General features: G+C 37.3%; 1 protein-coding gene across 2 annotated transcripts in view; it reads left to right on the plus strand.

Annotated features, from left to right (window-relative positions):
- Positions 1–26,366, plus strand: part of LOC117421367 (VPS10 domain-containing receptor SorCS2-like) — a 304,868-nt gene that overhangs the window by 49,496 nt on the left and 229,006 nt on the right. For both annotated transcript variants that reach the window (XM_034035673.3, XM_034035674.3), the window contains exon 2: positions 23,587–23,654. In XM_034035673.3, coding sequence (XP_033891564.2) covers positions 23,587–23,654 — 68 coding nt within the window. The remainder of the gene's footprint in view (positions 1–23,586; positions 23,655–26,366) is intronic.

A 26,366-nucleotide genomic window follows, 5' to 3' on the forward strand; every position in this document is an offset into this window, starting at 1 on the left:
GAAGCCTGTGATAGGCCTATCACCACAGTAAATGTTTTGTTCATTTCATGAATACATTTGTTATACATCACAGGTACTTGACAAACAGGCCTCAGGTGCTGCAACTCACTGCTGTTTCAACATGATCGCATTCAGAATTTAAAAATATAGTGTTTTTGTACCACTTTTAGGTTTAGTGGCAGCAGTCCTGATATTTACTTTTGATCATCCCTCATGACTGCTGCTTCTACTTGTTGCAGAAGGTCGAGTCCTTGGGGCCACTGGTTACAAGCTGGCCAGAGCCTATAACAAGGGTGTGCTGATTTCCCAAAGGTCATGCTGATTAAGGGACATTTAAATTTTATTTTAATGCTTTGGTTAGGCCGGTTCAAGAGCCCCCCCCCCCCCCCCCCGCAAATTCAGAGTTCAACATTTTTAATAATAAAAAACCTTATATAATAATAAAACATATATATATATATATATATATATATATATATATATATATATATATATATATATATATATATATATATATATATATAAAATATCCAATCTAACTTGTGTAATGAATGACCCCTACTGGCCGAATAGGCACATTGCATGTGTGCATAAAAGACATGACTACAAACCCCGCTAGGGGGGATTCCCCTTTAGCATGTCTGCCTTCAGTGCCAAGGGTCAGCAGTTCAAATCCAGACCCCGGAGGAGGATGGAAATAAAAAGGGGCCATTACAAGTGGCGCCCAGCTAGTGGTTTGACTCACACGGGATGTGTAGTTTCATTGCTGAGTTCAGATGTATGCTGCTCTGTTGCTCTACGCTCGAGGACGAGCTTTCTCAACGCCAGGGAAATATGTAATGAATGACCCCTACTGGCCGAATAGAGACATGACTACAAACCCCGTTAGGGGGGGATTCCCCTTTAGCGAAACTGTAGCGTGTCTGCCTTTCGTGCCGAGGGTCAGCAGTGCGAATCCCAACCCCGGCAGAGGAAGAAAATATAATAAATAAATTGAAAGCATTACACTTGCTAAACATTACTACAGTTTCATCTTTAAAAGTTCTTTTGGAAAAATTTTACGCATTATCCCGATTTAACTAAGGTAATTTTAATGCTTTCCTTGTCAACTTTCTATGAAACAATGACAAAAACTAGATCCTAATCTAGTTCCCTCTACCACCTTAATTGAGTTATTAACAGTCCAGACTGGACTATGTTTCCCTAGGACAAAATACCACAATACCCTTTACCTAGATCACATAGCCTCTCTTGTGTGATTTCAGCTGTATGATGACATACATTGAAAAATTATTATTATTATTATTATTATTTATTTCTTAGCAGACGCCCTTATCCAGGGCGACTTACAATCGTAAGCAAATATATTTCAAGTGTTACAATACAAGTAATACAATAAGAGCAAGAAATACAATAACTACAATAACTTTTGTTCAAGCAAAAATGCAATCGTTTAGTTATTCATGTTTTATAGAAATGTCTATGACACCTGGCATGTTGGGTCATTATTGTATTTCACAGTAGAATACAGTACGTTTTTGTTAAGAATTTTTAGAAAATGGATTCAAAATGTGTGGACATTCCTGATTCAGGTTTTTTTCAGGAGCTCTAACAATTTTCAACTTTTTGTAGCAAGAAAAGCAGCAGCGCCTTTTGACGTTTGTTTACATGCCATTTTGTAGTGACACTCGTGGAAATTAGAATAGGAAATGAGGCAATGGTATGACGCCGGTTCTGGAAAGATTTAATAAGCCAATGTGTGCCTCAAGACAATCTCGCGATGAGCATTTACAGTGGGAAAAATATGTTTTACCACAAGGCTGTTCTCTTAGGTGAAGTGTTCTCTTAGGAGGTGTTCCTATACGTGGAGACTAATGTATGAAAATGTAGCATACGATACACATCCCCACACTATTCTCTAAGAACACACAGATTTGTATTCCCAAAACAACTGTCACTTCTGATTTTTCACTCATTTCCTGTTCAGTCTTATTTCCAGCGTTCAGAAATGGCTGCCATCTCCGGTGGAAATCAGTCCTAGTAAGTGGGTCTGACATGTAGCGCTTTCCTTTTCATTCATATTGCAGGTTAGCTTCTAACTTTAGTTTTTAAATTGGGTACATGAAAACAACTGAAACCCAGTGGCTCCAGATAATATTTCTTAAAATAGTTTATTTCCTTACAGTCTAATAGCAGTGTGTCAGTTTTACCCTGTTATTAACAAAAGACAGTTAGAGGTCAAGAATAAATACTATCATTGTACATTTCCTGCAGAGTAAATCTGGTTGGCATCAAAAAGAAAAATAGGCTGATGTGCCCTTTGCAAAACAAATAGGTTGTTCAAAGTGACCAGCAATGCATGTTCAACCCTTAATACAATTCTTGTATGCAAATTACTCCAAAGCTTATTTCAATGGAATTGTATTGTTTCCATCCACTGAAGTAAAATTATACACAGCAACATTTAAATGTATTCCTGGCACATTTCAAATGACTTAAAAGCAACACAAAAAAAAGAAAAAAAGAGAAAATGCTATGTAAGTACTACAAACTATCAGAGATTCATATCAATCAATCAATCAATCAATCAATATTTATTTAATACAGCGCCTTTCACAAGAAATTGCAGCAAGGCGCTTTACATGGACAAAATTATATTGACAGCTATTAAAGGAGTAACAATAAGCAGTAAAAAGCAGAGAATACAATAAAAGTTGTAAATACAATAAAACAGTCAAAACATAAGACAACAAAAGAAACAAAAACGAGAGAAAGAAAAACACAATCAATTTAGGATAAATAAGAGATTATAAAAATGTGTCTTTAGTCAGGTTTTAAAAGCTGTACTAGTTGGTGCTTCCCTTACAAAACTAGGCAGATCATTCCATAGTTTAGGTGCCCTGTGGCCACCTGTATTCTGTGATCTCTTTAACCAGGCCATTTACATGTTTAGTACTTTAGTAGGGATGACCTACATATCAATTGCAAATTAAATCTGGTGTATTGAACTACTCAAGGGAAGATTCAATCAAACATACACTGACGTTATTTTCCTCTTTTATGACAAGAAAATAAATCTCTTTCCGGAGGATATATGTAGAAAAACTTGCTGAAAGTTAAAACAACATGTACGAATGTTTCCTACAGTAAGTTTGCACAGTGTTTTGTTTAATTATGCTTTCCCATGATTACACTATGGATTTACCATAGTTTACCATGTTTCTTAATATGCTTTGAAAAAAATATGTGTCGTTCGGGTTACGCTGGAAATAACAAATAGGGTAGGTAGGTAGGTAAAACTTTTATTTTATTCTTTTATTTCCTGAATAAGCAGTGTGAGCTGTTAAAAGTGGCAAGTGCTATTTTCCAGTGCATTGTTAGTAACCCTGTTGTACTTTCATTAGTTACACTGTCATCTTGCTTCATTCTCCCACCATCTCCCCTTTCTCCACCTCACAGCTGGCTCAGTCTCATTTTGAGGGTGCATCTTCATTAATACACTTTCCACCTGCCTTGTTTTACGCTATAGACAGGCAGCTCTAAGGACTGAAACCACTGGGACTAAAATATAGCAGCATCATTACTGCGGCACTAAATGACTGTCAGTACATTCTTTTCTACACTGAAAAAACACTGCCATAAAAAGTCTGCTGCAAATAAAGTAATTTTTGTTGTAGAGGGAAAAAAGAAAGATGAGTCTCCTATTAAAAATAACAAATCTGCAATAATTGTAATCTTGATGGAATTCAGAAAATAACAAAATAGATGTGGCAGTTAATTAACAGTTAAGTGAAACAAGTCAGAGTTTTAGCTTTAAAACTCCTAAAATAATCCATAATGATTTGTCACAAATCGTGATGTGGTCGCATTTTTCAAACACAGTGCAAAACAACTACCGGTACTTGGTGATACTCAGACACTGACAATTGATATGAAACTGAAGATCTTGTTTGCACAAGGTTTCTGGAAAATCGCACGAGTGAAAACAAGGCCACGGACAGTGATCAGTTTTTCAGATTGATATCGAAAAATATTTAGAGTCGGGTGGGGAAAAAATGGGGACAGTCGGGTAACCGGAACCACACATATTTTTTTATTTGGCCTTACCATAGCTCTCTGAGCTTTACAGTTCTTACCTATGCTTTATCATGCCTTCACTGTGCTTTAATTAAATGCCCATTCCATACTGTCACCACTGAGTACATACCTCCTGCAGGTGACAATGGGGTTACATCTTTGTATTAAAGATGATTTGTTAATAGTTTGTACTGTATCTCATATTTTGTTTGTGTGATTGATTCCCCTATTGCATACTTGCCAACATTTGGAAACTGTTCAGCGGGACGCTCGTCTCCAGGGGGTGGGGGGGGGGGGGGGGTTCATACGCATCATACATATGGGAGGAGTTATACGCCAAAAATGATCATATAATAGACGTATCCCCCCCCCAGCGTAACATGACACAACAACCATGACAGTAAGAATACACATAATGACGCGTTCTTACCTTTGTATAAGTTAGTGAACAGCAGATGTGTCAGCCGCATGAAGAGCACAGCATGTGCGTTTCACTAACTCTACTGTGCACAATAAATTATTTTTTTTCTATGGGTAAATATCAGGACTTTCTTCCTATGCATCGGGACGAGGGACATTTGCTAGGAAATCGGGACTGTCCCGATCATATAGGGACTGTTGGCATGTATGCTACTGTAGTTCTTTCATCTGTTGCTTCTGTGAATGGAGAGTTTATGAACTGTAGCTGCACTTCTGTTTTGGCAGGATCAACCTTTATTGTATCCTGGGGTAATTTGTCTTGCTTTCAGTGGCATCTGGTTGCTGAGAGGCTGGAGATCATTTGTGAACGGCAAACCTCTAAAGCATTCAGCAGCAGCCGCTGAAATGTTAGTGCTAATTTGTACTTTGGAAATAACATTTTAGTGTCTGATCATCGTTGATTAATATTGTTTCTGAACACCTAAGTACCCAGACATCAAAAATCTTGTAGGCTTTGTTTATATCTAGGGAGTGTGAATCATACACATCCTACTACTGCGATTAGGTAACTGTAATAGCATTCCTGACATTTAGAAACAGAAACCTTTAAAACCTTTACGATTTTGAGTTTGCATGGGATTTCAAACAATAAGAAATATGTAAATCGTGTCATGCACTGACTTGTAATTGCAATTTGTGAGTGAATATTTCCTTTCTATTATTTTATACATTCTCCTAGTAACAGGCAGAATGGGGGAGGTGAACAGTGTAGAGAGTTCACCTTATTCAAGTCATGGGTGAACCTGTTGCTGTGTTTTGAAAGTTCTGGGGCTAAGGGGTGGGAAGGTGGGGATGAGAAGGTGTGGTGGTGGTGGTGGGGGCACTTTGACATAATACCTTGCTTTATTATTATACAGTAGTCTCCAGCTAAGAGCACACCACTCAGGAAACAAGCAAAGTGCTCTCTAAGACTGAGTTGACCACCAGACACAATATGAATCAATCAATAAATAACTATTTACTACTTGTCATGACACACGTGCATCAACATATGAAATGAACAGAATAAGTAAGAGAAAAGCAATAGGTACGAGTATGTTAATAAACTATAATAATAAAGTAACAGACACACCAACGTTAATAAACTAACTGTCAAATTAACACAGCACCCCTACACATGTAAAAAAAAAATGCAGCAGCAGCTCTATATTAATTATGAGTACCTGTACAGGAGCAATATTCAAGATATGCACAACATTATTTAACAGAATGGTGAAGCAACTCACCAGAACGGAAAATACCAAATTGCTCGGCGACTTGTGTCTGATTCAGGTTTTTTTCAGGAGCTCGAAAAATGTCCATCTTTTTGTAGCAAAAGAAACAACAGCGGTGCATTTCGCCATTTGTTTACATGCGATTTTGTAGTGACGAGGTACACTTGGGGAAATTAAAAAATCTGGGGATGCCCATGGATTAGCTTAGATTTAAAAGCCAGTGCAGAATAACACACTTTACATTCAGGCCTAGCACAAGCACAGGAACCAGTTAAATGGATTTTACAAAAGTGTGGGGTAATATTTAACAGATGAATCTGTGCTTAATACAGTTTGTTTCAGTATCATAGCGAGTGGCCAAAAGACAATCATTTTACTTGTTGTCTGAACTATTCTCATCAGTTGTATTGCTGAAAGAAATGGAGTCTTAATTAATGTTCCTTTTTACAATTCCAGCTTTTAGATTCAATCAGAGAGTAGAACTTTGCTGTTTCTCCACAGTAAGTCACAAAACCTAAAAGCACTGTAGAACTGGGTCTGATAGCACTGCTGTCAACATCACCAGTCCTATCTGTATTTTACACATTTCTAAAAGCCTGGTCACAGGAGATATGATACGATTTTAGTACAGTATTTATTCCAAGGCAGTGCATTTCAATTTGAGGTTCTTATTTCTTTTATATTGCAACCTAGTTATTGTATTTTTACACAAGGACAGTTTAATTACATAGAGTCCAAGAAAATGCATGGATCACTGAAGCAGATATCATATTGTATAAATATAGCAATATAATGCCTTACAACAGTTTCATTTTTATTTGTATCGCATTACCCTCTCAGAGCAGCCAGGATAGCTGAATTGTAGCTGTACAAGCTTTGGGTATATAAAACCAGTAGACTTCAGGATGCTAAAGCCGTTTCATTTTAGCCTGGTTTTCCATCATGGATTACAGTATGATTGCACTGTATTAGGTTACATACAGTCATGATATCCTTTGCATACTATTACTATTCTCTAAGCTTCCATATCACAGGTTTAAGAGTCACTGGTGTTTATTTGTTCTTTAGAAAACAATAGCCAATTTCTTTACAGTAGGCTGAGCAAAAGATCTTCGTGAGGGTTACTTGTGAGGGTATTAAGCTACTTGTCATGATGCACATGCATCAACATATGAAATGAATAACTATTTTTTGTGAACAATTTTGTATTTAAACTATTAATTAAGACATCAGAGAGATCAAAGACAAGTCGTACATAGGATTAATAACCCCCATCCCAACCCCCACCCCAACCCAAGGCGACCGGTTCCCCCCACCATCCCTGAAGGGGAACCCATGTTAGGAAAAAATAAGGACGTTCCATTATTTATGTAATAGAATTTACAAAACAGGGCACAGTAAGAATTTCATATCTTCTGCCACAGTGCTCCATGCATGTATAGTATCCCTCCTGGCACCATGGATTCTGGCTGTGGAGAGCTCCATGAGAATAATAGCAAGAAAGGTGAGCATCCATTGAGACCAAGGGAGGGCATGTGGAGGCTGCCATCTTAGGGCAATCGACTTTTTGGCTGCTGTAAGACCGGCCAACAAAATCCTCCTCTGGTGTAGTGAAAGCTTAATCGTAGAGTTGTCATTTAATAAAACAACACAAGGTATGTCCAGGCCTAGAATATTGGACAAGGTTCTTGACTGAGGTGCCTTGAGGACAGGGTGTGCACATTGGGTCAGGGACCAGTTTCATTCTGTGACGTCTGCGGAAGCCAAATATACATAGTTTCAAACAGTATTCCAGGAAACGTCATTAGATAATATCGCAAGGTCTCTAGCCCAGGCAGTGTAAACTCCCAAAGGTTTATGTGAAGCTTGTAGGAAGTAAATATAAATTCTGGAGACAACCCCTTTGGTCCTACCGTCATTGTCAAGTACATTGTGTAGTGTATGCCCTGGCAGACTTGTCCCCCATGGCACCCCATAGGCCTGCATTGCATGCGAAGGCAATCTTCATTAAAAACATCATCCAAAATGTGTATTCCCCTGGCTGTCCATGAGGGAAAAGAGAATGGAGGACCTCCTGATAGAAGCAGGTGATTATTAAAAATGGGGGTATGGGAGTGCCACTTAATCTGAGAAGCTGTATGCTTTTCCACCGAGCGCCATGCTGATAGTGTGGGTATCAATAGGGCCAAAATATAGTTTAGAGTGCTTTAAAGGAATTTGTGAGTGAATAAGATCCTGAAGTCTATATGGGCAAACCAGATCCTGTTTTATGGTCCGCCATGAAGCAGAGGCATTGGGAGAAAGCCAAGTTGTGAGCCGTCTTAGTACAAATGCCCAGGAATACAATTTTAAATTTGGAAGTGACAGGCCTCCAGCTGTTTTATCACGCTTTAAAGTAAGATGTCTGATACGTGGTTATTTTCCATTCTATATAAATTTAGAAATTATTGAATGTGCTTTGTCCCATTAACCTACAGGGGGAAGAAGCAGGATCATTGAGCTGAAAAAATTTATGAGAGGGAGAATATCCATTTTAATTATAGTTATGCCGCTTTGTAGAGAGATAGGTAAATGAGACCACCTGTGCATCTCTGCTTCTACCTTTTTAAAAATATTGTTAAAGTTTTTGGTGGTAATGGAATACAGAGAGGGGTAAATCTCCACACCCAGATATTTGAAATGTTTAACTAGCAGTATATTAGAAGGTATGGTGATTCTTCCAATCACAGCATTCAAAGGCATCAGTGCAGATTTTGTCCAATTAATCATATATCCAGAAAGTTTGGTAAAAGAATAAAATATATTTAACACCCAGGGAAATGAAATGAATAACTATGTGTATATTAATAAATAATAATAGTAAAGTAACAGACACACTAACAACTAACAACAGTTAATAAACTGCCAAAATAAATTGACACACCACCTCTACACGTTAAAAGAATGCAGCAGTTATATAAGATATGCAAATTATTTAATGGTGAAGCAACTCATCAGAACGGGAAACATCAAATTGCTCGCCGACTTGTGTCTGGTTCAGGTTTTTTGCAAGAGCTCAAACAATGTCCAGCTTTGTAGCAAGAGAAACAGCAGCGTATTTCACCATTTTGTTTACATGCCATTTTGTAGTAATGAGGTGCACTAGTGGAAATCAAAATACAAAACAAGCCAATGATATGACGGCTGTTCTGGAAAGATTTAATAAACCAATCGGTGTGCCTCGACACTCTCACTATGACAAGTCACTTTTGAAAAGACTGAACATTATTATTATTATTATTATTATTATTATTATTATTATTATTATTATTATTATTATTATTATTTATTTATTTATTTCTTTCTTAGCAGACGCCCTTATCCAGGGCGACTTACAATTGTAAGCAAATACATTTCAAGTATCACAGTACAAGTAATAATACAATTAAGAGCAAGATAAATACAATGACTTTGGTTCAAATACAATGACTTTGAATAAACCATTTTAACTTCAGTTTGATAATAATGAGTTATCAGGTTACAAAACAGTATCATATCAGTTGTGAACGAATCGCTGTAGGTGTCAAGAAGGTGTTCTTTTAAGTGAAGTTCCTGATCTTAGCCAGAGCATTTACAATGGGAAAATCTGTTTCACCCACAGTGTGTTTCCTTAGGCAAAGTGTTCTCTTAGGAGGTGTTCCAAGAAAACTATGTACTTGTACAGTCAGAAGATGCTGACTGCTTATCAGAATAACTTCCGATTGACAACTGCTTCGCCACTGGTCTGGCGCAAGAAACGTCTCAAAGTCTTTATGTCTTTATTTAGCGGACGCCTTTATCCAAGGCGACTTACAGAGACTAGGGTCAGCTGCAGAGTCACATACAATTACGTCTCACCCGAAAGACGGAGCACAAGGAGGTGAAGCGACTTGCTCAGGGTCACACAATGAGTCAGTGGCTGAAGTGTGATTTGAACCGGGGACCTCCTGGTTACAAGCCCTTTTCTTTAACCACTGGACCAAACAGCCTCCTGTAAATATCCTTCTTAATATTGCTGTGTAAGCCAAATATGAGGCTTATTGCTGCCACCTACAGGACTGGAGTGTACCTTAATCAAGGCTGTTATATTCCAAAAGAGTTTTTTTTATTTAAAACAAGCAAGTATTTTACAGACATTTTGCTGCACTGTAATAGATTACCACGAATATGCATGTCTGCGTCCCTTTCCCAGTGTGTCCAGTGAATGCAAGACAAAATAGTTTTCTGTCCAATGGATTTATTTTGCGGCTAGGATGCAAAATTTAGCGTTAACGCGACCTCTGAATAAAATGAACGATACTACAGGGAGAAAGATCTGTTCCATCTGTCCTGTCTCCAGCAGAGACAGCTCCCACTGTATAAATGCATTTGGGGTTGTAGGAATACAAATGCATATGTAGATATATATTTATTTATATTCGTCTCAGTCTGCTGGTCTACCAACACCATATAATAATAATAATAATAATAATAATAATAATAATAATAATAATAATAATAATTTGAAATATTTGATTTTATTTTAAATAAAGCACTTTACATATTTGAATGCTTAGTTATCATTTTTTTTTTTTTAAAGTATTACAAAAAAATGAAAATCAGAGTTACCGGTGTCGTCGTTCACTTCTCGTTCTCTCTTCTGCCGCCTTCCACACAAATCAACGCCTGTTAAGAGTTTAGGCAAAGGTTAAGACCAATGGTTGGCAGCCACAGTGGAAGAAGACTCGCCTCCTGCCTCCTCTGCTGTGGTTTTTTAAATGTGTGTGACATTGCGAGATGAAAGTAGGAGGAGTATGATTGGCTAATCACACTGCAGAAGTAGGCAGAATCACCATTGTCCACCGCTCCTCCAGCGACTGTATGGGAAGCAGTACAGCACAGAGAAGTGAGATTTTCCATCAAATGATACTGCTCTTGCATGCAAAATAAGTAATATTTATGCAAATAAAAGTAAATGTATGTGATCACTCATTTTATGCTTAAATTTACGAGGCGGCAGTGCCCCCCTTGCCTATCCCAAGGAGCTGCCACTGAGTTTGGGGTGAGGCTGGTTGCTACTGCTTAGAGAAATACTGTAACTGGAAAATAGGTATCAGAGTTTGCTTATACACATGGACACAGATTTAATACTTAGGAAGCACATGGGGATATGATTTCTAGTTAACGCAGGGACTGAATCACTTCATGGCATACAGCTTAATTAGGATTGATTAATGTACAAAACATGTTTTTATTTATTTTAAAAGCTGTGTTGGGTTCCTTAAAACAACACAATGTAAGAAAAAACAAACAGGGAAATGGACAAATTCAACAAGCATTACAAAGCATGAATACAAATTATGTATGTAATAATCATTGATCGATTAGAGTGTAAATCATATGGGAGGCCATTTCCAGGTGCCAAGATATGGAAAATAAATTTTGTTTGATGGTTTGAAAGAAAAAACATTTTCTCTTCTGAACGCATTTAAAGGTAAAATGTGAGAAACAGCAATATTAAGATGTAGTTTAATTATAACATTTAAAAAGAAAACATCTATGGGCACTAATTAGCAACAAATCCAGTTATACATACAAAATACAGTGATGAGAATATTTAGACAAATTAGTGACAAATCATAATTTTCTAAGGGGTGACTCAGAAGTACAGCAGCAAAATTAAATACACTTTACAATGAAAATGGGTAAAATGTAACTTGTCACGTTAAAGCCGAGAGGCAAATAACGGAAAAATTACATTTCCATTTGTATTTGGGCACATGCATTTTCCATGAATTTACCTTCGGTCTTCGGTATTATCGAAATAGGGATTTTTTCTTTTTATCTTCTGGCTCATACAAAAACAAACAATTTACAGGTTCCAGCATTGCAGATGTAATGGGTTGAGAAGCTAATTACTGTTATCCACAGGAGCCCTGTGAAATCCCTGAAGAAAAAGGACATGGCGATCATTTCTCTGTGTCTGTATAGAATCTATAATCTTACTCCTGGGTCTGGCACTGGAATTGTGGATTCCACCATCTGCTGTGTCATTTCAAACACTGAGGGAATTTAAACTTGTGCAAGTGCAAGTACATCTGTTGTATTCATTAGCTTTGCAGGCGTTTGTGTACTGAATACTAATTATAACAGGAGTTGTACTTCCCTTGCTTATCAGTGTTTCTTGGATTCATTTAGTATGTTTTTTCTCCCTTCCTGTTACAGATCCCCTATGGTTGGTAGGGATAACGGCTCCAGCCACTCTTTGCAGAGTCAATGGTACAGTGTCTTGTCTACAAAGTCAATGCACTCTTAAGAGTACCTTGAAGTGTGTTTGGAGGCTGACTAGCTTTTCCCTATCTCTGGTTGGCAAAGAAAACACACTTCCCAGATTTGGTGCAGAAGAATAGTAGGTTGTCAAGATGTGCTCTGGGAGAGAGGCCCAGGATGAAATGGAAGGGCATATTCCTGTCAGTATTGAGGAGAGCTTAAGAGGTAAAGCTCTTATTGTGCCTGACCATAGCTATCATCCTCACTTTTACAAGTTTTAAATAATAATAAAAAAAATAGAAGACAAAAATACATGATCAGCTTTCCTTCATTATGTTATAAGAGATCTTTTGCAAATATCCTTTTCTGTTTGGTATCTTGAAGACAGAGGGAGCTAGTTAGATCATTACAGTACCTTATGAATATGGCTGAAAATGCAGAGTTTGCAGTGGTGATATTTTATTGAATGCAAGTATATTGCTACTGTCATTTTTAATTCCCTAGTAGATTAACCACATGTAGCATGACTTAAAGTAGCATACAATGAACCAGCACAGTGTAGTTTTAATTCAGGACACAGTAACAGGACTCAGTAACAAAATATTGTTATACTGCAGTGTAGTTAACCTGCAGTCATGGTCTGATCAATTTACTGCACTAAACCCACTAAAGCAGGATTGTGGGGCTAGGGACTGTACATCATTACACATAGTTTGTTTCTTTAGATTTTCTTGTTTTTGTCTGTCTGAGCTTCACTGACAGAATAGTCGTATAGTGTCTGGTGCTTATAATTAATGAAGAAATCAGACACACACACACACACCCATACTATCCAGGCCACAGAGCAGATCTTTTCAAAGCTTGCCAGATTCTAGTCAAATCACAGTTTGAGCCCAGGCAGTGCTAAAGCTGGAGTGATACAGGAGCAGGGAGTCTCTGGAGCAGCTCATGCAGAAATCCGATCCTACAAAAATCTGTTGTGGTTTAAATTTGGATGCATTCTTAACTACATATTGTTTGTATAAATGATAACTGGAAGTTACAAACAAGTTACAAACCAAATAGTACAATATACAGAAACTGAAAAATAGAGACTTGAATGATCAGTGCCAGTGATACTGTAATGTCCTCCTAACTCAATCTCACTAAACTATCTTGTTCTTGTCTAATAATGTAGAAGAACACAATGAGATGTGTGATGGGCAATAGGATAATTCTGTCATCTGGGTAATGATCAACAGTGTATAGAAACTTAAAAAAAAACTGAATACAATGAAGCTAAATCATCAAGTTCTTTGAGTAGATCATTTTATTAATCTTGAGTTTCAAATACTTTCTTTAGCATGATTCGCACGGGACTAAAAACCAGGTGTCCTCAGAGTTGGTCAAAAGCAGAGGACGTCTAGTAACCTCCCAGACGTGGATTAGTTTGTATTAACGAAAGTCGGTAAATTCAAAATGAAATGCGATGGTGAGACCAGAGAAGGCGTTTTTGGGCATGATTTGTAAATAATGAACTGGGTTTAAATAACTAATTTCATTGTACCTTCATTTCCAAAGGCCATTTTGTCCTTTGAGTAATATGTATTTCCATACATATCTTCAAATGCACCGTTAAAAGCATTCATTTTTTAAGAGTCGTCAATTATGTTTTGTATTTTCGCCCATCCCCAATTTGGTTATGCCCAATTGTTTTACTGAACTTATAGAATCTCAGGACAGATCGTACCTATTCTAATATTATATTGTGGTTTATTGCGAAGGCTGGTATTGCTTTGAGGCCAATACCCCAGAAATGCTGTATCAAGTCTAATATAACACTGACATGGTTATTTCACACAGGAGTAAAAAGACACAGGACGCTTGAGTTTGAAATTTCACAGGTCCCGATGTCCTGTAAAATAATCAGAGGACCTCTGAGAAAATTATCTGGGATAAAAAGAAATGGACGGTTCGCACGGGACTACATTTCACGATCTCTGTAAAAATTCAGAAACCACCTGCTTATGTGGTGATTTGTAGTCCTGTGTGAATCTGTTTGTTTATCGTAGAGTTAGACTTGTCCTAAGCTGACATGAATGAACTGCTCCATCTGGTGGAACCCCTCTCTTTGAATGGAATTGTTCTCGGACACTCCAGCCACAATAAATCCCTTCTGGGTCTTGATCAATCTCTTTATGAGTACTGAAAATTAATTTCAGAGAATGTATGTTTTCAGCACCACTAACTTGCATATATATATTAGGGCTTCTGATTTTCAGTTTTAACCGGTAAACACCAGTAAAACACCCCCAACACAAAAAAAAATGAAATTGGTGTATATCCAATAAACACTGGAAAAAACACTGGAAATGGTTACCCAATTCCTGACTTATTGTATCTAGCAGTGATTCGTTCTGAATACTTTAAACCCACCCCAACTACTGAGTGGCAGCAAATTCCTAGATTTCTATTGGAGACTGTGCAGATTGGGAGGATTTAAAGCTATATTACAGTTAGATAAGGAGGATTTACATGCTCGTGGAATTTAAAATAGAATTATTCTCTTTCTACTCAATCTCTCTTTCCTACTTTCACCTGAAGAAGAGAGAGACCTTTGAGGTCTTGAAAGCTTGTGATTAATTATGTTTTAGTTAGTCCAATAAAAGGTATCACATCTCCTTCTCTTTGTCTAAAATAGAATTACAGATTATGGTGAAAAAATGCCTAGACACACAAAAACCCCAGAAGAATATGCCCATAACCATAAGGATTTTGTTGTGTAAGACAGGAAATAAAAAATAAGCACTAGTGTGCAAGTACTGTAGAGTTTCTATGCATAGTGGGACAGAAAATGTACACAGTTTGCTGTGTACATTTTATACAATTTTAATAATTGTTACATTTCTAATGGTTACCATTTTCCAGTACCTGTTGACTGTTTCTTTGTTAACATGCAAATTATTTTAACGTTGTCTTAATTACACTGTTGGCAACTCAAATGCATTCATTGCAGATTACAGACAGGGTCTTCAAAGCAGAGCTTGTATATGGAGTGCCTCAGCCACTCAAAAGAAGAATGAGAATCAGGATTATTCTAATGCTAAGCAACAGCTGTTCATACACAACAGCTGTAACCTCTAACAGGGTGCAATCTTATCCAGTTTGGATTCCAGTTCGTAGTAAATGTGCCAAAAAAAGGCAGAAAGAGAAAATTGTCTCAAGAAGGGAAGTATAATTGAACTCAGGATTGAACTAATAGTTTCTCCAGGATTCCATGCAAAATGCATCAGTGTGTGTCTGAAGAACATCAACAAGGGAATCACAATGTGACTGGCTTTTGTTCATAACTTTAATAATAGCCCGATGTGTTTATATTGCAGCACCTCAGCACTGACTCATAGCACACATACTGGGAGGCTGCTCTTATTATTTGGAATCTGGAAATAATTGTTGGCTCTGTAGCTCCTATTTTAAGAGTCGTTAGCTTTTCCCTACAGCCGCATCATTCCATCAACAAGATCTTCTATCATTGCACAGCAACCCTAGCTGGGAGCAGATATAGAATAGTGGCTGGCTTGAATAGGGCCACGCTGCAAATGATTTTCTGCCAGTCCATCCCAGATAATCCATTTTAGGCCATTGTCTGGGCTGGAAAGAGAACAGATCTGCACCCTTCTAATTGAAATGCAACCACGGCAACCACTTTAAGAAGCCATCAGATTGTTACTGTATCATCAAGTTTAATGCACCATGTCATGCACAGCTGAGGGCTGGAAAATATTTGGACTGATCTTGGATGCTATTCTGGCAGTAAAAGATGATTGAGCCAGAGGTGAGTATTTTATTTAAAAAGTAGACCGGTTGGGTGAATCTCTAGGTAGATAAGAAGGGCAATAACAATCAAATGGGGGTCCAAGACCTTGGGTATATATCTTTACATATTTTAAAACTAACCATTTTTAATTAAACTTTAAAATCAAATTTAAAAAATGCTGCACATCCATATATAAGTGTGCTAGTGATAATTTGGCCTAGAAGTAAACATTAGGTAAACTAGTCAATGTTTCTGATCAAACAATAATAAGGAATTTTAATTACCATTCTAGCATCCTACTTCATTAAACTAACCATGCTAACCATGACGCACTACCAGCCTACTGTTCCATGGATACAAGGTTGTTTCTGACTATACTGCATTAACACAGTAAATAGACACGTGGATGGGTAGTTACAATGCAACAACATCTAAATAATTCATTTTGGGCTGTTGTTTGCGTCTTTTGTAATTACATTGTATTCCCACATAACTTGTGTATTTACAGTGTAGTTACCATGCAACCACATGTACAATTACAGTGTAGATATAGCTACCTGTAAAGTGATACTGAGGCATAATATTTTGAATGCTTCATTAATCTTTCTCTGACAAGGGTTGATCCGATTTAGTTTAGAGCATTTTTACTTAAATATGACTTCTGAGATGCTTCCACTCTTATCTTACAACTTACCACAGCATTGAAATGTCTTCCTGTTTTAAATACCATGAGTCCCATGCTACCCTCAACTGCAGTTCCTGAATGTGAGCCTTGAAAAGTACTACTCAGAAAAAAAGCTAAACTAATTCCACATTTCAGGAGTAGACTTCCGGAACGAACAAACACTCTGTCTTCATGAATTTGATTTTTTTGAAAATGTGAAAAAAGCCTTAAAAGCTGAAAACATAAAAAGGTTTCTAATAAAACACCACGTGACGTGGTTCAGTAAAAATCTCAAGGCAACAGCTCTCAGTCTCTTAAACAACCAGAGTAGAACACAATGCTTAAATGAACACATTAATATCATGTAAAAAATACAGCTGGCTGTTCCGAGCGTCTGCAATGGTTTAAAACGATTATAACAAACTTCCTTGGTCTTTGAAATGATATACTAAGTGGCATTGTTTTATGGAATATCGGCCCAATTTACAAAGCTTATACAAAAGTTTTAAAGTCTGTTTTGGTTAAACCAAAAAAGTGTGATACTCTTGCTAGCTGTTCTAGATTGTTGCTGTTGTTATTAGCCTTAATCGTGAATATCAAGTGTTGTTTAATATCAAAACAGACTTTAAAAAGCATTCTTTAAATAACTTCTGAGTCTCAGCTTTGTGAATAAGGGCTATTCTATTAAGTTACACAGGTATGCCCTGTAATTCAAGAATTGTATAAATTTTTACAGATTTTACTGATTTATCATAACTGCGGTACATGTGTGTATTTGTACAATATACAGTATTTCATTTGATCAGTATGATATGGTGTGAGAGTGGGATCATGGTACCAGATGGCAAAATCTGTGGTGGTAGTCATGACATAGTATAATAAATTATAATTTATACATTTATTTTATTGGTCAATGGCAGCCTAGAAATCACACTCCAGTTATATCTTTGCATGATTGGGTACATACGAAATTTACAAAGGGATACAGTAAATAATGGAGTCAGGTTGAGATCACCTTCCTGTCATTTGATACAAAGCTAAGGACAAAACAAGTACGTCGCCAGTAATAGTATGAAATACAGTGTGTAACAGTCCTGCTGACTGGGGTACATTTCACAAATTCCACTTGGATAAGGCAGAGGAACCCAAAGGAGGGCAGATACATAACAGATAAGGGCATTTTTGATCAAGGAGAAAGCCTTCGGCATAACCCATCTATTCTATTTTCTGTTATTTTAATCAATAAGGTATTTCTATCAAAAATTGCCTACTGCATTAGATGTAGGTTTCAGCAACAGACAAACACACACACACACACAAAAACTCTTTGAACTACAGTATGTGTGTTATTGTATTTTACTTGCTGAATTTTATCATATTTCTTTATCTTACTGGATCTATTAGTCCAGTCAGTGACCACTATATTGTATTCATTCTTAACAAATTGCTTTGTGCATTTTTCCTCTTTTCCTCCCTTCTGTTGTGTTGCTCTAGTGAATTGAGTGAAGGGATTGACTGCACTGGAAAATAAGATGCTTATTTCTGTAGACCTGTTTCCCACTCTAATACTCTGCCTTCCTGGAATGGTTCATCTAGTTCATACCCAAGAGCCCTCCATTGGTTTGATATTGAGTGATTGGGCTGGAAGCTGTGTGTTCACTTTAGGAAAGTCCCTGGATACGGTTATGATCTTGGTGGTACCCATTCCTGTCAGGAAAAAGAAATGATGTACTAATGACAGAGTTGTATCTGTCAGAATAATTTGATAAACAGAGACAGTGTTTTTTCAGAATCCTATGCTTTTTTGAACATTTCTGAAGTACAAATTAAATGAAAAACATTGCTTTGGAAATTGAGTATTTAGGAACATATTTGTGACAATTTCTAGAAATCACTGGCCTCACAACTATAAAAGCCCAATCTGCCCACATATCCCATGGAATTAACTTTACAAACTCTGATTAGATAATGACAGACAATTTCATTAAAAGAAAATGTTTAATTTAGTTTGTCTTTTACAACTGGGAAAACAATTTGAAATGCCAGGTATTTGGACATTTTGTAATTTACATTATAAAAGGATATAGAATAGGGTGCTAAATGCAATCTAGGGCAGAAATAGTTATTGTATATCAGGGCATTCATAAGGTTTTATATAACCCACTGCCTTTTTTAAAATTATTGACATTGTAATCAACTGAAAGATTAAAAGATGACACCATAAAAACGATTGGACATGAAAACTGCTATTGGACATGAAAGCTGTCTGTACTGTATACAGGGACCAAAGCATGGAGTTCTGGTGCTCCTTAGTCACATTTCCATATTAAATTCAAGGGCTAGAGAGCCATTCAGTAGTATTCTTGTTCAAGAATACTGTACAAACAGACAAAATCTGACTGTACCATTGCAGTTCATAACATACAAAAATCAATTAAAAGCATTAAATCCACACACAAAACACAATCAGGTTTCAAGTAGCAAGACAGCAAAGTCAATTAGAAGAGTCAGTGTGATCAGTTAGTATTTGAAGAAACACCAGGAAAGTTTTCTTAATTCATTACTACATTACAGTACTGCTTAAGTTGTCCACAAAGTTGTTTGTGAAATGAGTGCTAATGAAAGGCGAGAGACTAATAATACTTAATACATCCTTGTAAAGCTGTGCCAATGTGCACCAATCATAACCTGCAGGGCTTTTGTGATGGTTTGTGTTGTGTTTTTGTTATGTGGACTACTGTTTGCTGAAGACAAGGATAAGACATACAAAATACATATGCTGCTGCTTGTGGATTATTCCCTGTAACTTAATATGAGGGGCAGAGATCTGGCTGGTACAGTATGGCAGTGCCAGGTCAGTCCTTCTGTATAGTAGAAGTCTTCTTTTGCATTATACTCAAAGTTATCTGTGCTACTGTTAATGGCATTTCTAACTTAGTAGAGAAACTGGCACTTCCAAAAGCGGTAAATGCGTAGGCTGGAATGAAATTTACATCTATGTATTAAACAAAAGAAAAGATAATGTAGTAAATGCATGTGGGGGATAAATATTTCACAGAAATGAAAATTGCAAACAAGACAGCTATTTGGATAGCTTAATAGTTGGTTGCCTTAAACAAATGCAGAATAACAATCTCCTTCTATTCCTGTGGAACATTTTAGTAATGAAGACTCTTGTTAGTTACATGCTTCCTTAACTTCCCTGTACAATTATCTGCTAACATTGACGGTCAACATAATCACTATTTGTGCATTTCTTCTTGACTGTGCTATTTTTTTCTTATTCTTTTGGGGCTAGGATTTAAGTCAAAGAAACTATTAGACTTTACAGTAATCTATAGCATTTTAAGGGTCCAGGTTGATGTCCATGTTACATCTATCCTGACAAGAAATCTTTAACACAACACCCCTGAAAACCCTAATCTGAGCAGCGAGAGTTGAATCTACATACAAACCAATAGAAACAACTCGTGAAAGCCACAGACCCTCTTGTTTTTAATGATTTTTCTGCCTGCCTTTTGAACATATTGAAAACATGGCTTTAAAAAAGCATTTGACCTTTATCGGTTTAAGCCTGCTTACTGCTATAACTTAATATCTGAGATTCAAACCAAGCAGCACACACAGGAACCTGTGCTTAGGGGACTTTGTTATCAGCCGCTTCAATAAATTCCACTTTACAATTCTAATCAGCAGCTGTCAGATATTTTCCACATTTCAGTAATAAATGGTGCCCGTCTGTCAAAACGCAAGGCCTAGGTTTCAATTCAACAAGCCCAGGATAGTTTTTTTTTTCATCCCTAGTGGGGGATGCATATTCCCAGAAACGGGTATAGTGGAAGCGTCCATCATTCTATGCATATGCTTACATAGTGAAGTGCTTATCCAAATGTCATGGACCTTGCTAAGGAATTTTTGATATGTGTATATCACACTTATATTTTTTAATAACTGCAGATTGTGAGCTACTTTTTCATGATACTGCTCATTTACAGTGGTGGCATAGGATGTAAACAGTTTGTACAGTTATATACTTGGTATGCATGTATGTTTTAAAAAAAAAGATGTATATTTGTGTACTTTGTGATTTGTTATTTATAAAAAAAAAAGCTCTTTGCTGTTCTCTCGTTCCCTTACTTTTAACTACATCACACCCTTGGGCAGCTCTCAGATATCTATCATTTCTGTTCTGAAGCAAGAATCAAAGGATGCACTGATTTGTTATATTAAAAATAAACCCATGTTCAGTGCAGTATGCATGTTGTTTTTGTCCTTCAAACTTACTTCCACCGAGACCTTCCTCTGTGTATGTTGAGCAATGTTGAAAATGTCTTAATTATGGGTTTTGATGTAACATTGACTTTATTGTAAGACAATGCATCTTATTACCCAGCTCAATTTTAAAATCCTCTGGGTTCATTTTAAAACACAAATCCATTTAGCCCAAGGTCTAAATTAAAATACGGTTGTAATGTATAATGATATTCTCTTCCTTTCAGATGGAAACAAAACAGCTTGACTGCTGAAAAGGTGTTTTGTTTGGAAAAAAAATGATGTTTAACCAACTGTCTCAATGGAAACGAAGAGAACAAAACATGAAACCAGAGTATGAAAGATGCAGAATGTCCCCAAATTTACTTTATATGTCATTGTTTGAATGTATTTGAAGATAATTTAATTGATTCCTGTTGGCTAATATTACTTCCCTGATCTCCAACATGGTAGAATAGATACATGACTATTTAGGTATGACTTGCCCCACCCCCCCACCCTTCCTTCCTTCCTCCCTCCCTCCCTCCATCACAGCCAGTGACATGTTTACACCCCATCTCCATCCCCCTTTCCTTTATGTACAGAGTTGCAGCCTGGGAGTGGGACAAATGGAGTGCTCCAAGTTCATTTTTCAGAATAATGTCTTAGTACATTTGGCACAAGCAGAAAACTGAACCTATATCTGTGTGTATAGTGTATATCCCTATCCCTGTACCCTTGCAAACTCCAGCCCTCTGCTGATTGACATTCTGTCAATTTGGTACAATTCCACAGAGTTAGCAAGTATTGAAGGAGGCCAAGATCATGTTTGCTGCCCAAGGTTGTTTCTGATTAGCTTGCTACTGGAGACCAATAATTTGTGAGTCTTTAATTAATGCCTTTGATAACACATTTCCTAGTCTCTTTCTAAGGTATTTCATTTATTTTAAACCTGTGTGGTAGTACTTTATATTGATAGTATGCACTGTCATCTAGTGCACATGCATGTATGGTACTAATACAGTATTTATAATGTCCACGTCCCAAAACTTATCAGAAAGCATTTGGGGATATTTGGAGGATACATAAAAATGTAGTAAATTTAGAGCCGGACTCTAGACTACCCCCTGAGGTGGTCTCAAGTCCGGTTCTTGAGTACGGTATTAAACTCTGTGTAGTGTAAATGCTAACCATATTTAGCACTTTTATGCCAGTTTAAAGGCAACTAATAAAGCTTAAAAGGCATAGTATGAACAAGGCCTTAGAGTCTGGCTTCAAGTAGAGCACCTTTAACTCCCAACAGGAGACAGTTCTGTACCTGCTGCAAAGAATGCAGTGTTGTTTAGGTTTAAGCTATGGACGGGGAGCTTCCTTGGTAATGAGCAAGTTTAACATTGGTGTTGGTTGGTGTTGGTTAATTGAATTTCCTGTCACTGGGTGAATGCACTGCCTTGGGTTCCATCTTTTGTAGAACACGCACCTCTTATATGCAACCATATCAAAAACACCATAGTTTATTGCATAGAATACTTTGACCCAAGTATAGTGCATACTTTGCATACAGTATAATGCACAACCTGTCTATTGGTTTGTGACAGGGTCCTGCCGTCTGTTGTGTGGGTGCGTGCATTCGCTAACAAGTGACAGACAGAAGATTGAGATGGAGGTTGAAGTTGATACACCCCACAGGCGAACAGGATTTATTTACATATCAACACAGTGAACAGCTCACGTGACACTACCAGCAATGGTAGCACACAGACTACATACAACACAGTGTACGGAAAGCAAAATAAAACACTGTACAAAACTATAAAATAAAAGGTGCTGTGAAAACAGTGTGCGCTACTTCTTAATACATGGAGGTCCCGCTTATTCACCTCGCTATACTTTTAAGGGAATCTAACATCCCTGAACTAATCTGTACTCTATAAACAAACCCAGACTCCGGCTACTTGCCCAGCATTAGACGGTCTTGACTAGCTTACTCTTCGGTATCCAACCCTGGTTAACACACACAGCCGTCGTCGAATTTCAGCTTCTTTACATTCTGCTCCTGGGTCACTCTCACGGCAATCAGAGGATTACAGCAAGGTGTTTATATCTCTTTGTCCGGGTAGCATGGACGATGTTCAGCCCAGTGGCTTTGGCTTTGCAGCAGCCCTGAGATGAATAAGTGGGACCTTTTTATAACTAACGTCCCGCTGGAACACACCTACCTGCTTAGATTCCACACCTGGTAATCCCACACAGCAGGAGTGTCATGTACTTCATTCATTAATTACATTAATTACATTAATTACAATAAATGTACACACATTTTACACAATACTATTTACAATCTATACACACAAAATCCACTGCTCTTGCAAAATTCTTCTGCATATTTACATGGTTAGCATTCATCTTTTTTTTTCAAAACCAATTTACCCCAAAACTATGAACAATAAAAGTGCCTTGAACTGCTGACAAGCAACAATACATCTTGGCCTTCAAAAGCAAGTGATTTTTTTTAATGCTTCTGAATGTACATTATTAGTTCATCAAAGCATGGATTACTGTACTTACAGCAACAAGATTTAGAGTGGAAATGTGGTGAGTAAAGCATGCTTTGAGGTTTTCGGTGTGGTTATTGTTAAAATGTTCCTTACTTGTAATAGAAGATCTTCATAATTCAATAGGGATACACTTGGAGTCATTTGGCCCTCAGTCATATTGAGGACATTTCATTCACCCAATTAGTATATCATTGAAACTAGAAAATGTTTCTGTTTATGTGTCATTGTGTGGTTTGAGTCCTCAGCATCTAACCCCCCACCCTCCTTTGTTTTGTACAGGTTATATTGATCCTGACCAAGTACTACCATGCAGACACTGCAAAGGTTCTGGAAAGTTCCATTTGGAGGTAGGCTTACTGTTATGGCAGTTCTTTATTGGCATTCATATTCAATTTGCTTGATATCTCAAAACTAGTACACTTTTTCAAAATCCTCACATAATAAAACACATGCTTAACCCATTAAAGTCACCAAACTCTTGTTTTGCTGTGGTCCTGCTTCAGTGTGCCTATGTGTACACTCCACCACCAAGATTTCTGCATGAAAAAAAAACGCTGGGCTTAAATTACTAAGCCAGTAAGGTTTTAAAAAAGCAGCATATTTTCCTGCAGTGTGTTTGTGGATTGTGCTGTATATATAAGCCAATACAGTAAATCTATTTAGGCAGTTAATCATGTCACCAAAACACCTTGATGGAATGACATCCTTATTATATACAGCAGCTGTGTGTCTACTGTATTAGTATTAGTATTATTATTGGAAATCATCTATGGATATTCTTCTATGAAACACAAGTGGAACTAATAGTGTTACAAATACATGGAAGAATGCAGTAACTGAAGCGGTTTTAGTGTTTAAGGGCACAGCACGAAAAGGGAAAATACATCTGTCAACAGAGCTATCATGCCACCATGCAAAAGCAGCTTAATTTACAGCCCCTGTTCAGCGAGCAGTGAAGTCACTTTAACAGAGATCTATCAGAGGTAATCTTAGGATACCTCTCTCTCCAAAAGCCTCCTTGAAATACACCAGAGAGTATGCCAACTAACCCGTTTTGTAAGACTTCTAAAGAAGGCCCTTAGCTACTTTGGCACTCAGCAATGGTTCCAGTAGTTGTGATATAATCATATATTTATTTAAACATGAACGATTTATGTCTGCATTAGCCTTGCAGCATACAATTTCCCATTATATAATGGAAAGCATTGCAATAAGGTGCAATAAGATACTCTGAAATTCTGGACCTCAATGTTTTGTGCAAATGAGCACTTCTAAGGAATGTACAGCAAACAGAAACAGAAATAGTTGCAGTAGCACATTATTTCTCCTCCCCCCCATACTTCTGTATATCCTTATATTACAGTATATGAGCTGTTGTTGAGTGTTACTAAGAGTCAAATAAAAATAAAAAGGTATAACATAATTGTGATCAGGATATATTTTTTTAAGATAACTATTAAGATGAATCTCCTTAATTGAGGTTTGTATTATTCCTTTATTAAGATGAAGTAATTCCTATGTGAAGATTAAGAGCCACTAGCTGCAGAAACTGCATACAGATAATCAATATTTATTAACTTAATTTAATTTTACTTTAGGTTTAGTACCCATTTAATTAAAAGCATTATAAACACTATTAAATACAGGCTTAGCACTTTTTTTTATTGCAGGCTGTTCCTAAAGGGGTTAGATATTAAACTGTCAGGGGGGAGTGATAATGTGCATTACTTCAATAGCCTAATAGTAACCTAATAGCTTTACAGGCAAAATCCTTGGTGCATGAAATGTGTTTTATTTATACCATGTGGTGGAGAAATAACCACTGGGACCATCCCGACACTCCTGAGTGTTGTACTGTGTGGATGTTCAGAGCAGCAGTTTAGGGACTAGGTTGCAGTTATTCCGTACTTCCCCTCTTTTAGTTTCCTGGATGCTGTGGGATTGTAAGCAGCATTCTTTTCTGATGTTAATAAAATAGAGACATAGCCTGCTCCAATCTTAACTAGGTTTTATTCAATATGGACATTCTTTAATGTTGTAGTGACCTATAACCAGATTGCTGCCTGCTGAAAATAATACAATACAGAGTGACCAGAGCAGACACAAATACACAGTGATTGAGGTCAGTGGCCTATGTGCTCTTTTATTATTAACTGTAACTTGCATGTTGCTGCACCCAATTAGCCCACAGATCCGGTATTAAATAGAGAGAACCGCTCAAACTTGTGTGGTTATTGAAATAAGTGATATTCAGAATTTCTGAACAGAAACTAAAGTGAGTGACTGTCACAAAGACGGCCGGAGTGGGTGGCGTCAGACCAGAAGCAGGGAGTAAACAGACAGAGACTTGGGGTTTTGGTGGAGCTGAGCGAATGGTTTCGCTCAGCATTTAATAAAACAGCACAGAAAATAAAAGGTTTGAACAGACAAAAACAGGACACTGCACTGGTAGCCAAAAGAAACATATAAACAAAACGGACTAAACACTTAACAAACGGTGCACGGAGACAAACAAACACGGTGAGTACAAACAACTATTATATTTACGATCTTTTCGCTTATTTTAACTCTCCTTCTCCACACCCGTTCTCCACTCCCGAACACCTAACCCCGACTGAATGAAAATGTGCATCTATATATACTGTTGTGCTGGGATTCAATTACTAATTAATTATTCACTTGAATCCCAGCACGTGAATTAATTCTGTGCAACCCCGTGCTCGCATATTATATTTTAAATGCACGTGCGTGATGTGCAATCCCGTGCCTAAATACAAATATACAATTTAAACACACGTGAAACACAGACCTGTTTATATCCCGTGTACCAATGACTATACACCAACATTAACACACACACGCACGCAACATACAACACAGAACACACAAATGCACACAGGGGCGGGGCACTTTGCCACAGTGACAAATGTATGAACTGATGATGCCTACAAAGAGAGAGAGAGAGAGAGAGAGAGAGAGAGAGAGAGAGAGAGAGAGAGAAGGCAGTGGGTTAGGCAGATGGGTTATAATGACAGTTTACTATTAATTAAAGGGAACAA

The sequence above is a fragment of the Acipenser ruthenus genome, chromosome 1 (genome assembly GCF_902713425.1).
Source record: "Acipenser ruthenus chromosome 1, fAciRut3.2 maternal haplotype, whole genome shotgun sequence".
NCBI classification, from domain to species: Eukaryota; Metazoa; Chordata; class Actinopteri; order Acipenseriformes; family Acipenseridae; genus Acipenser; species Acipenser ruthenus.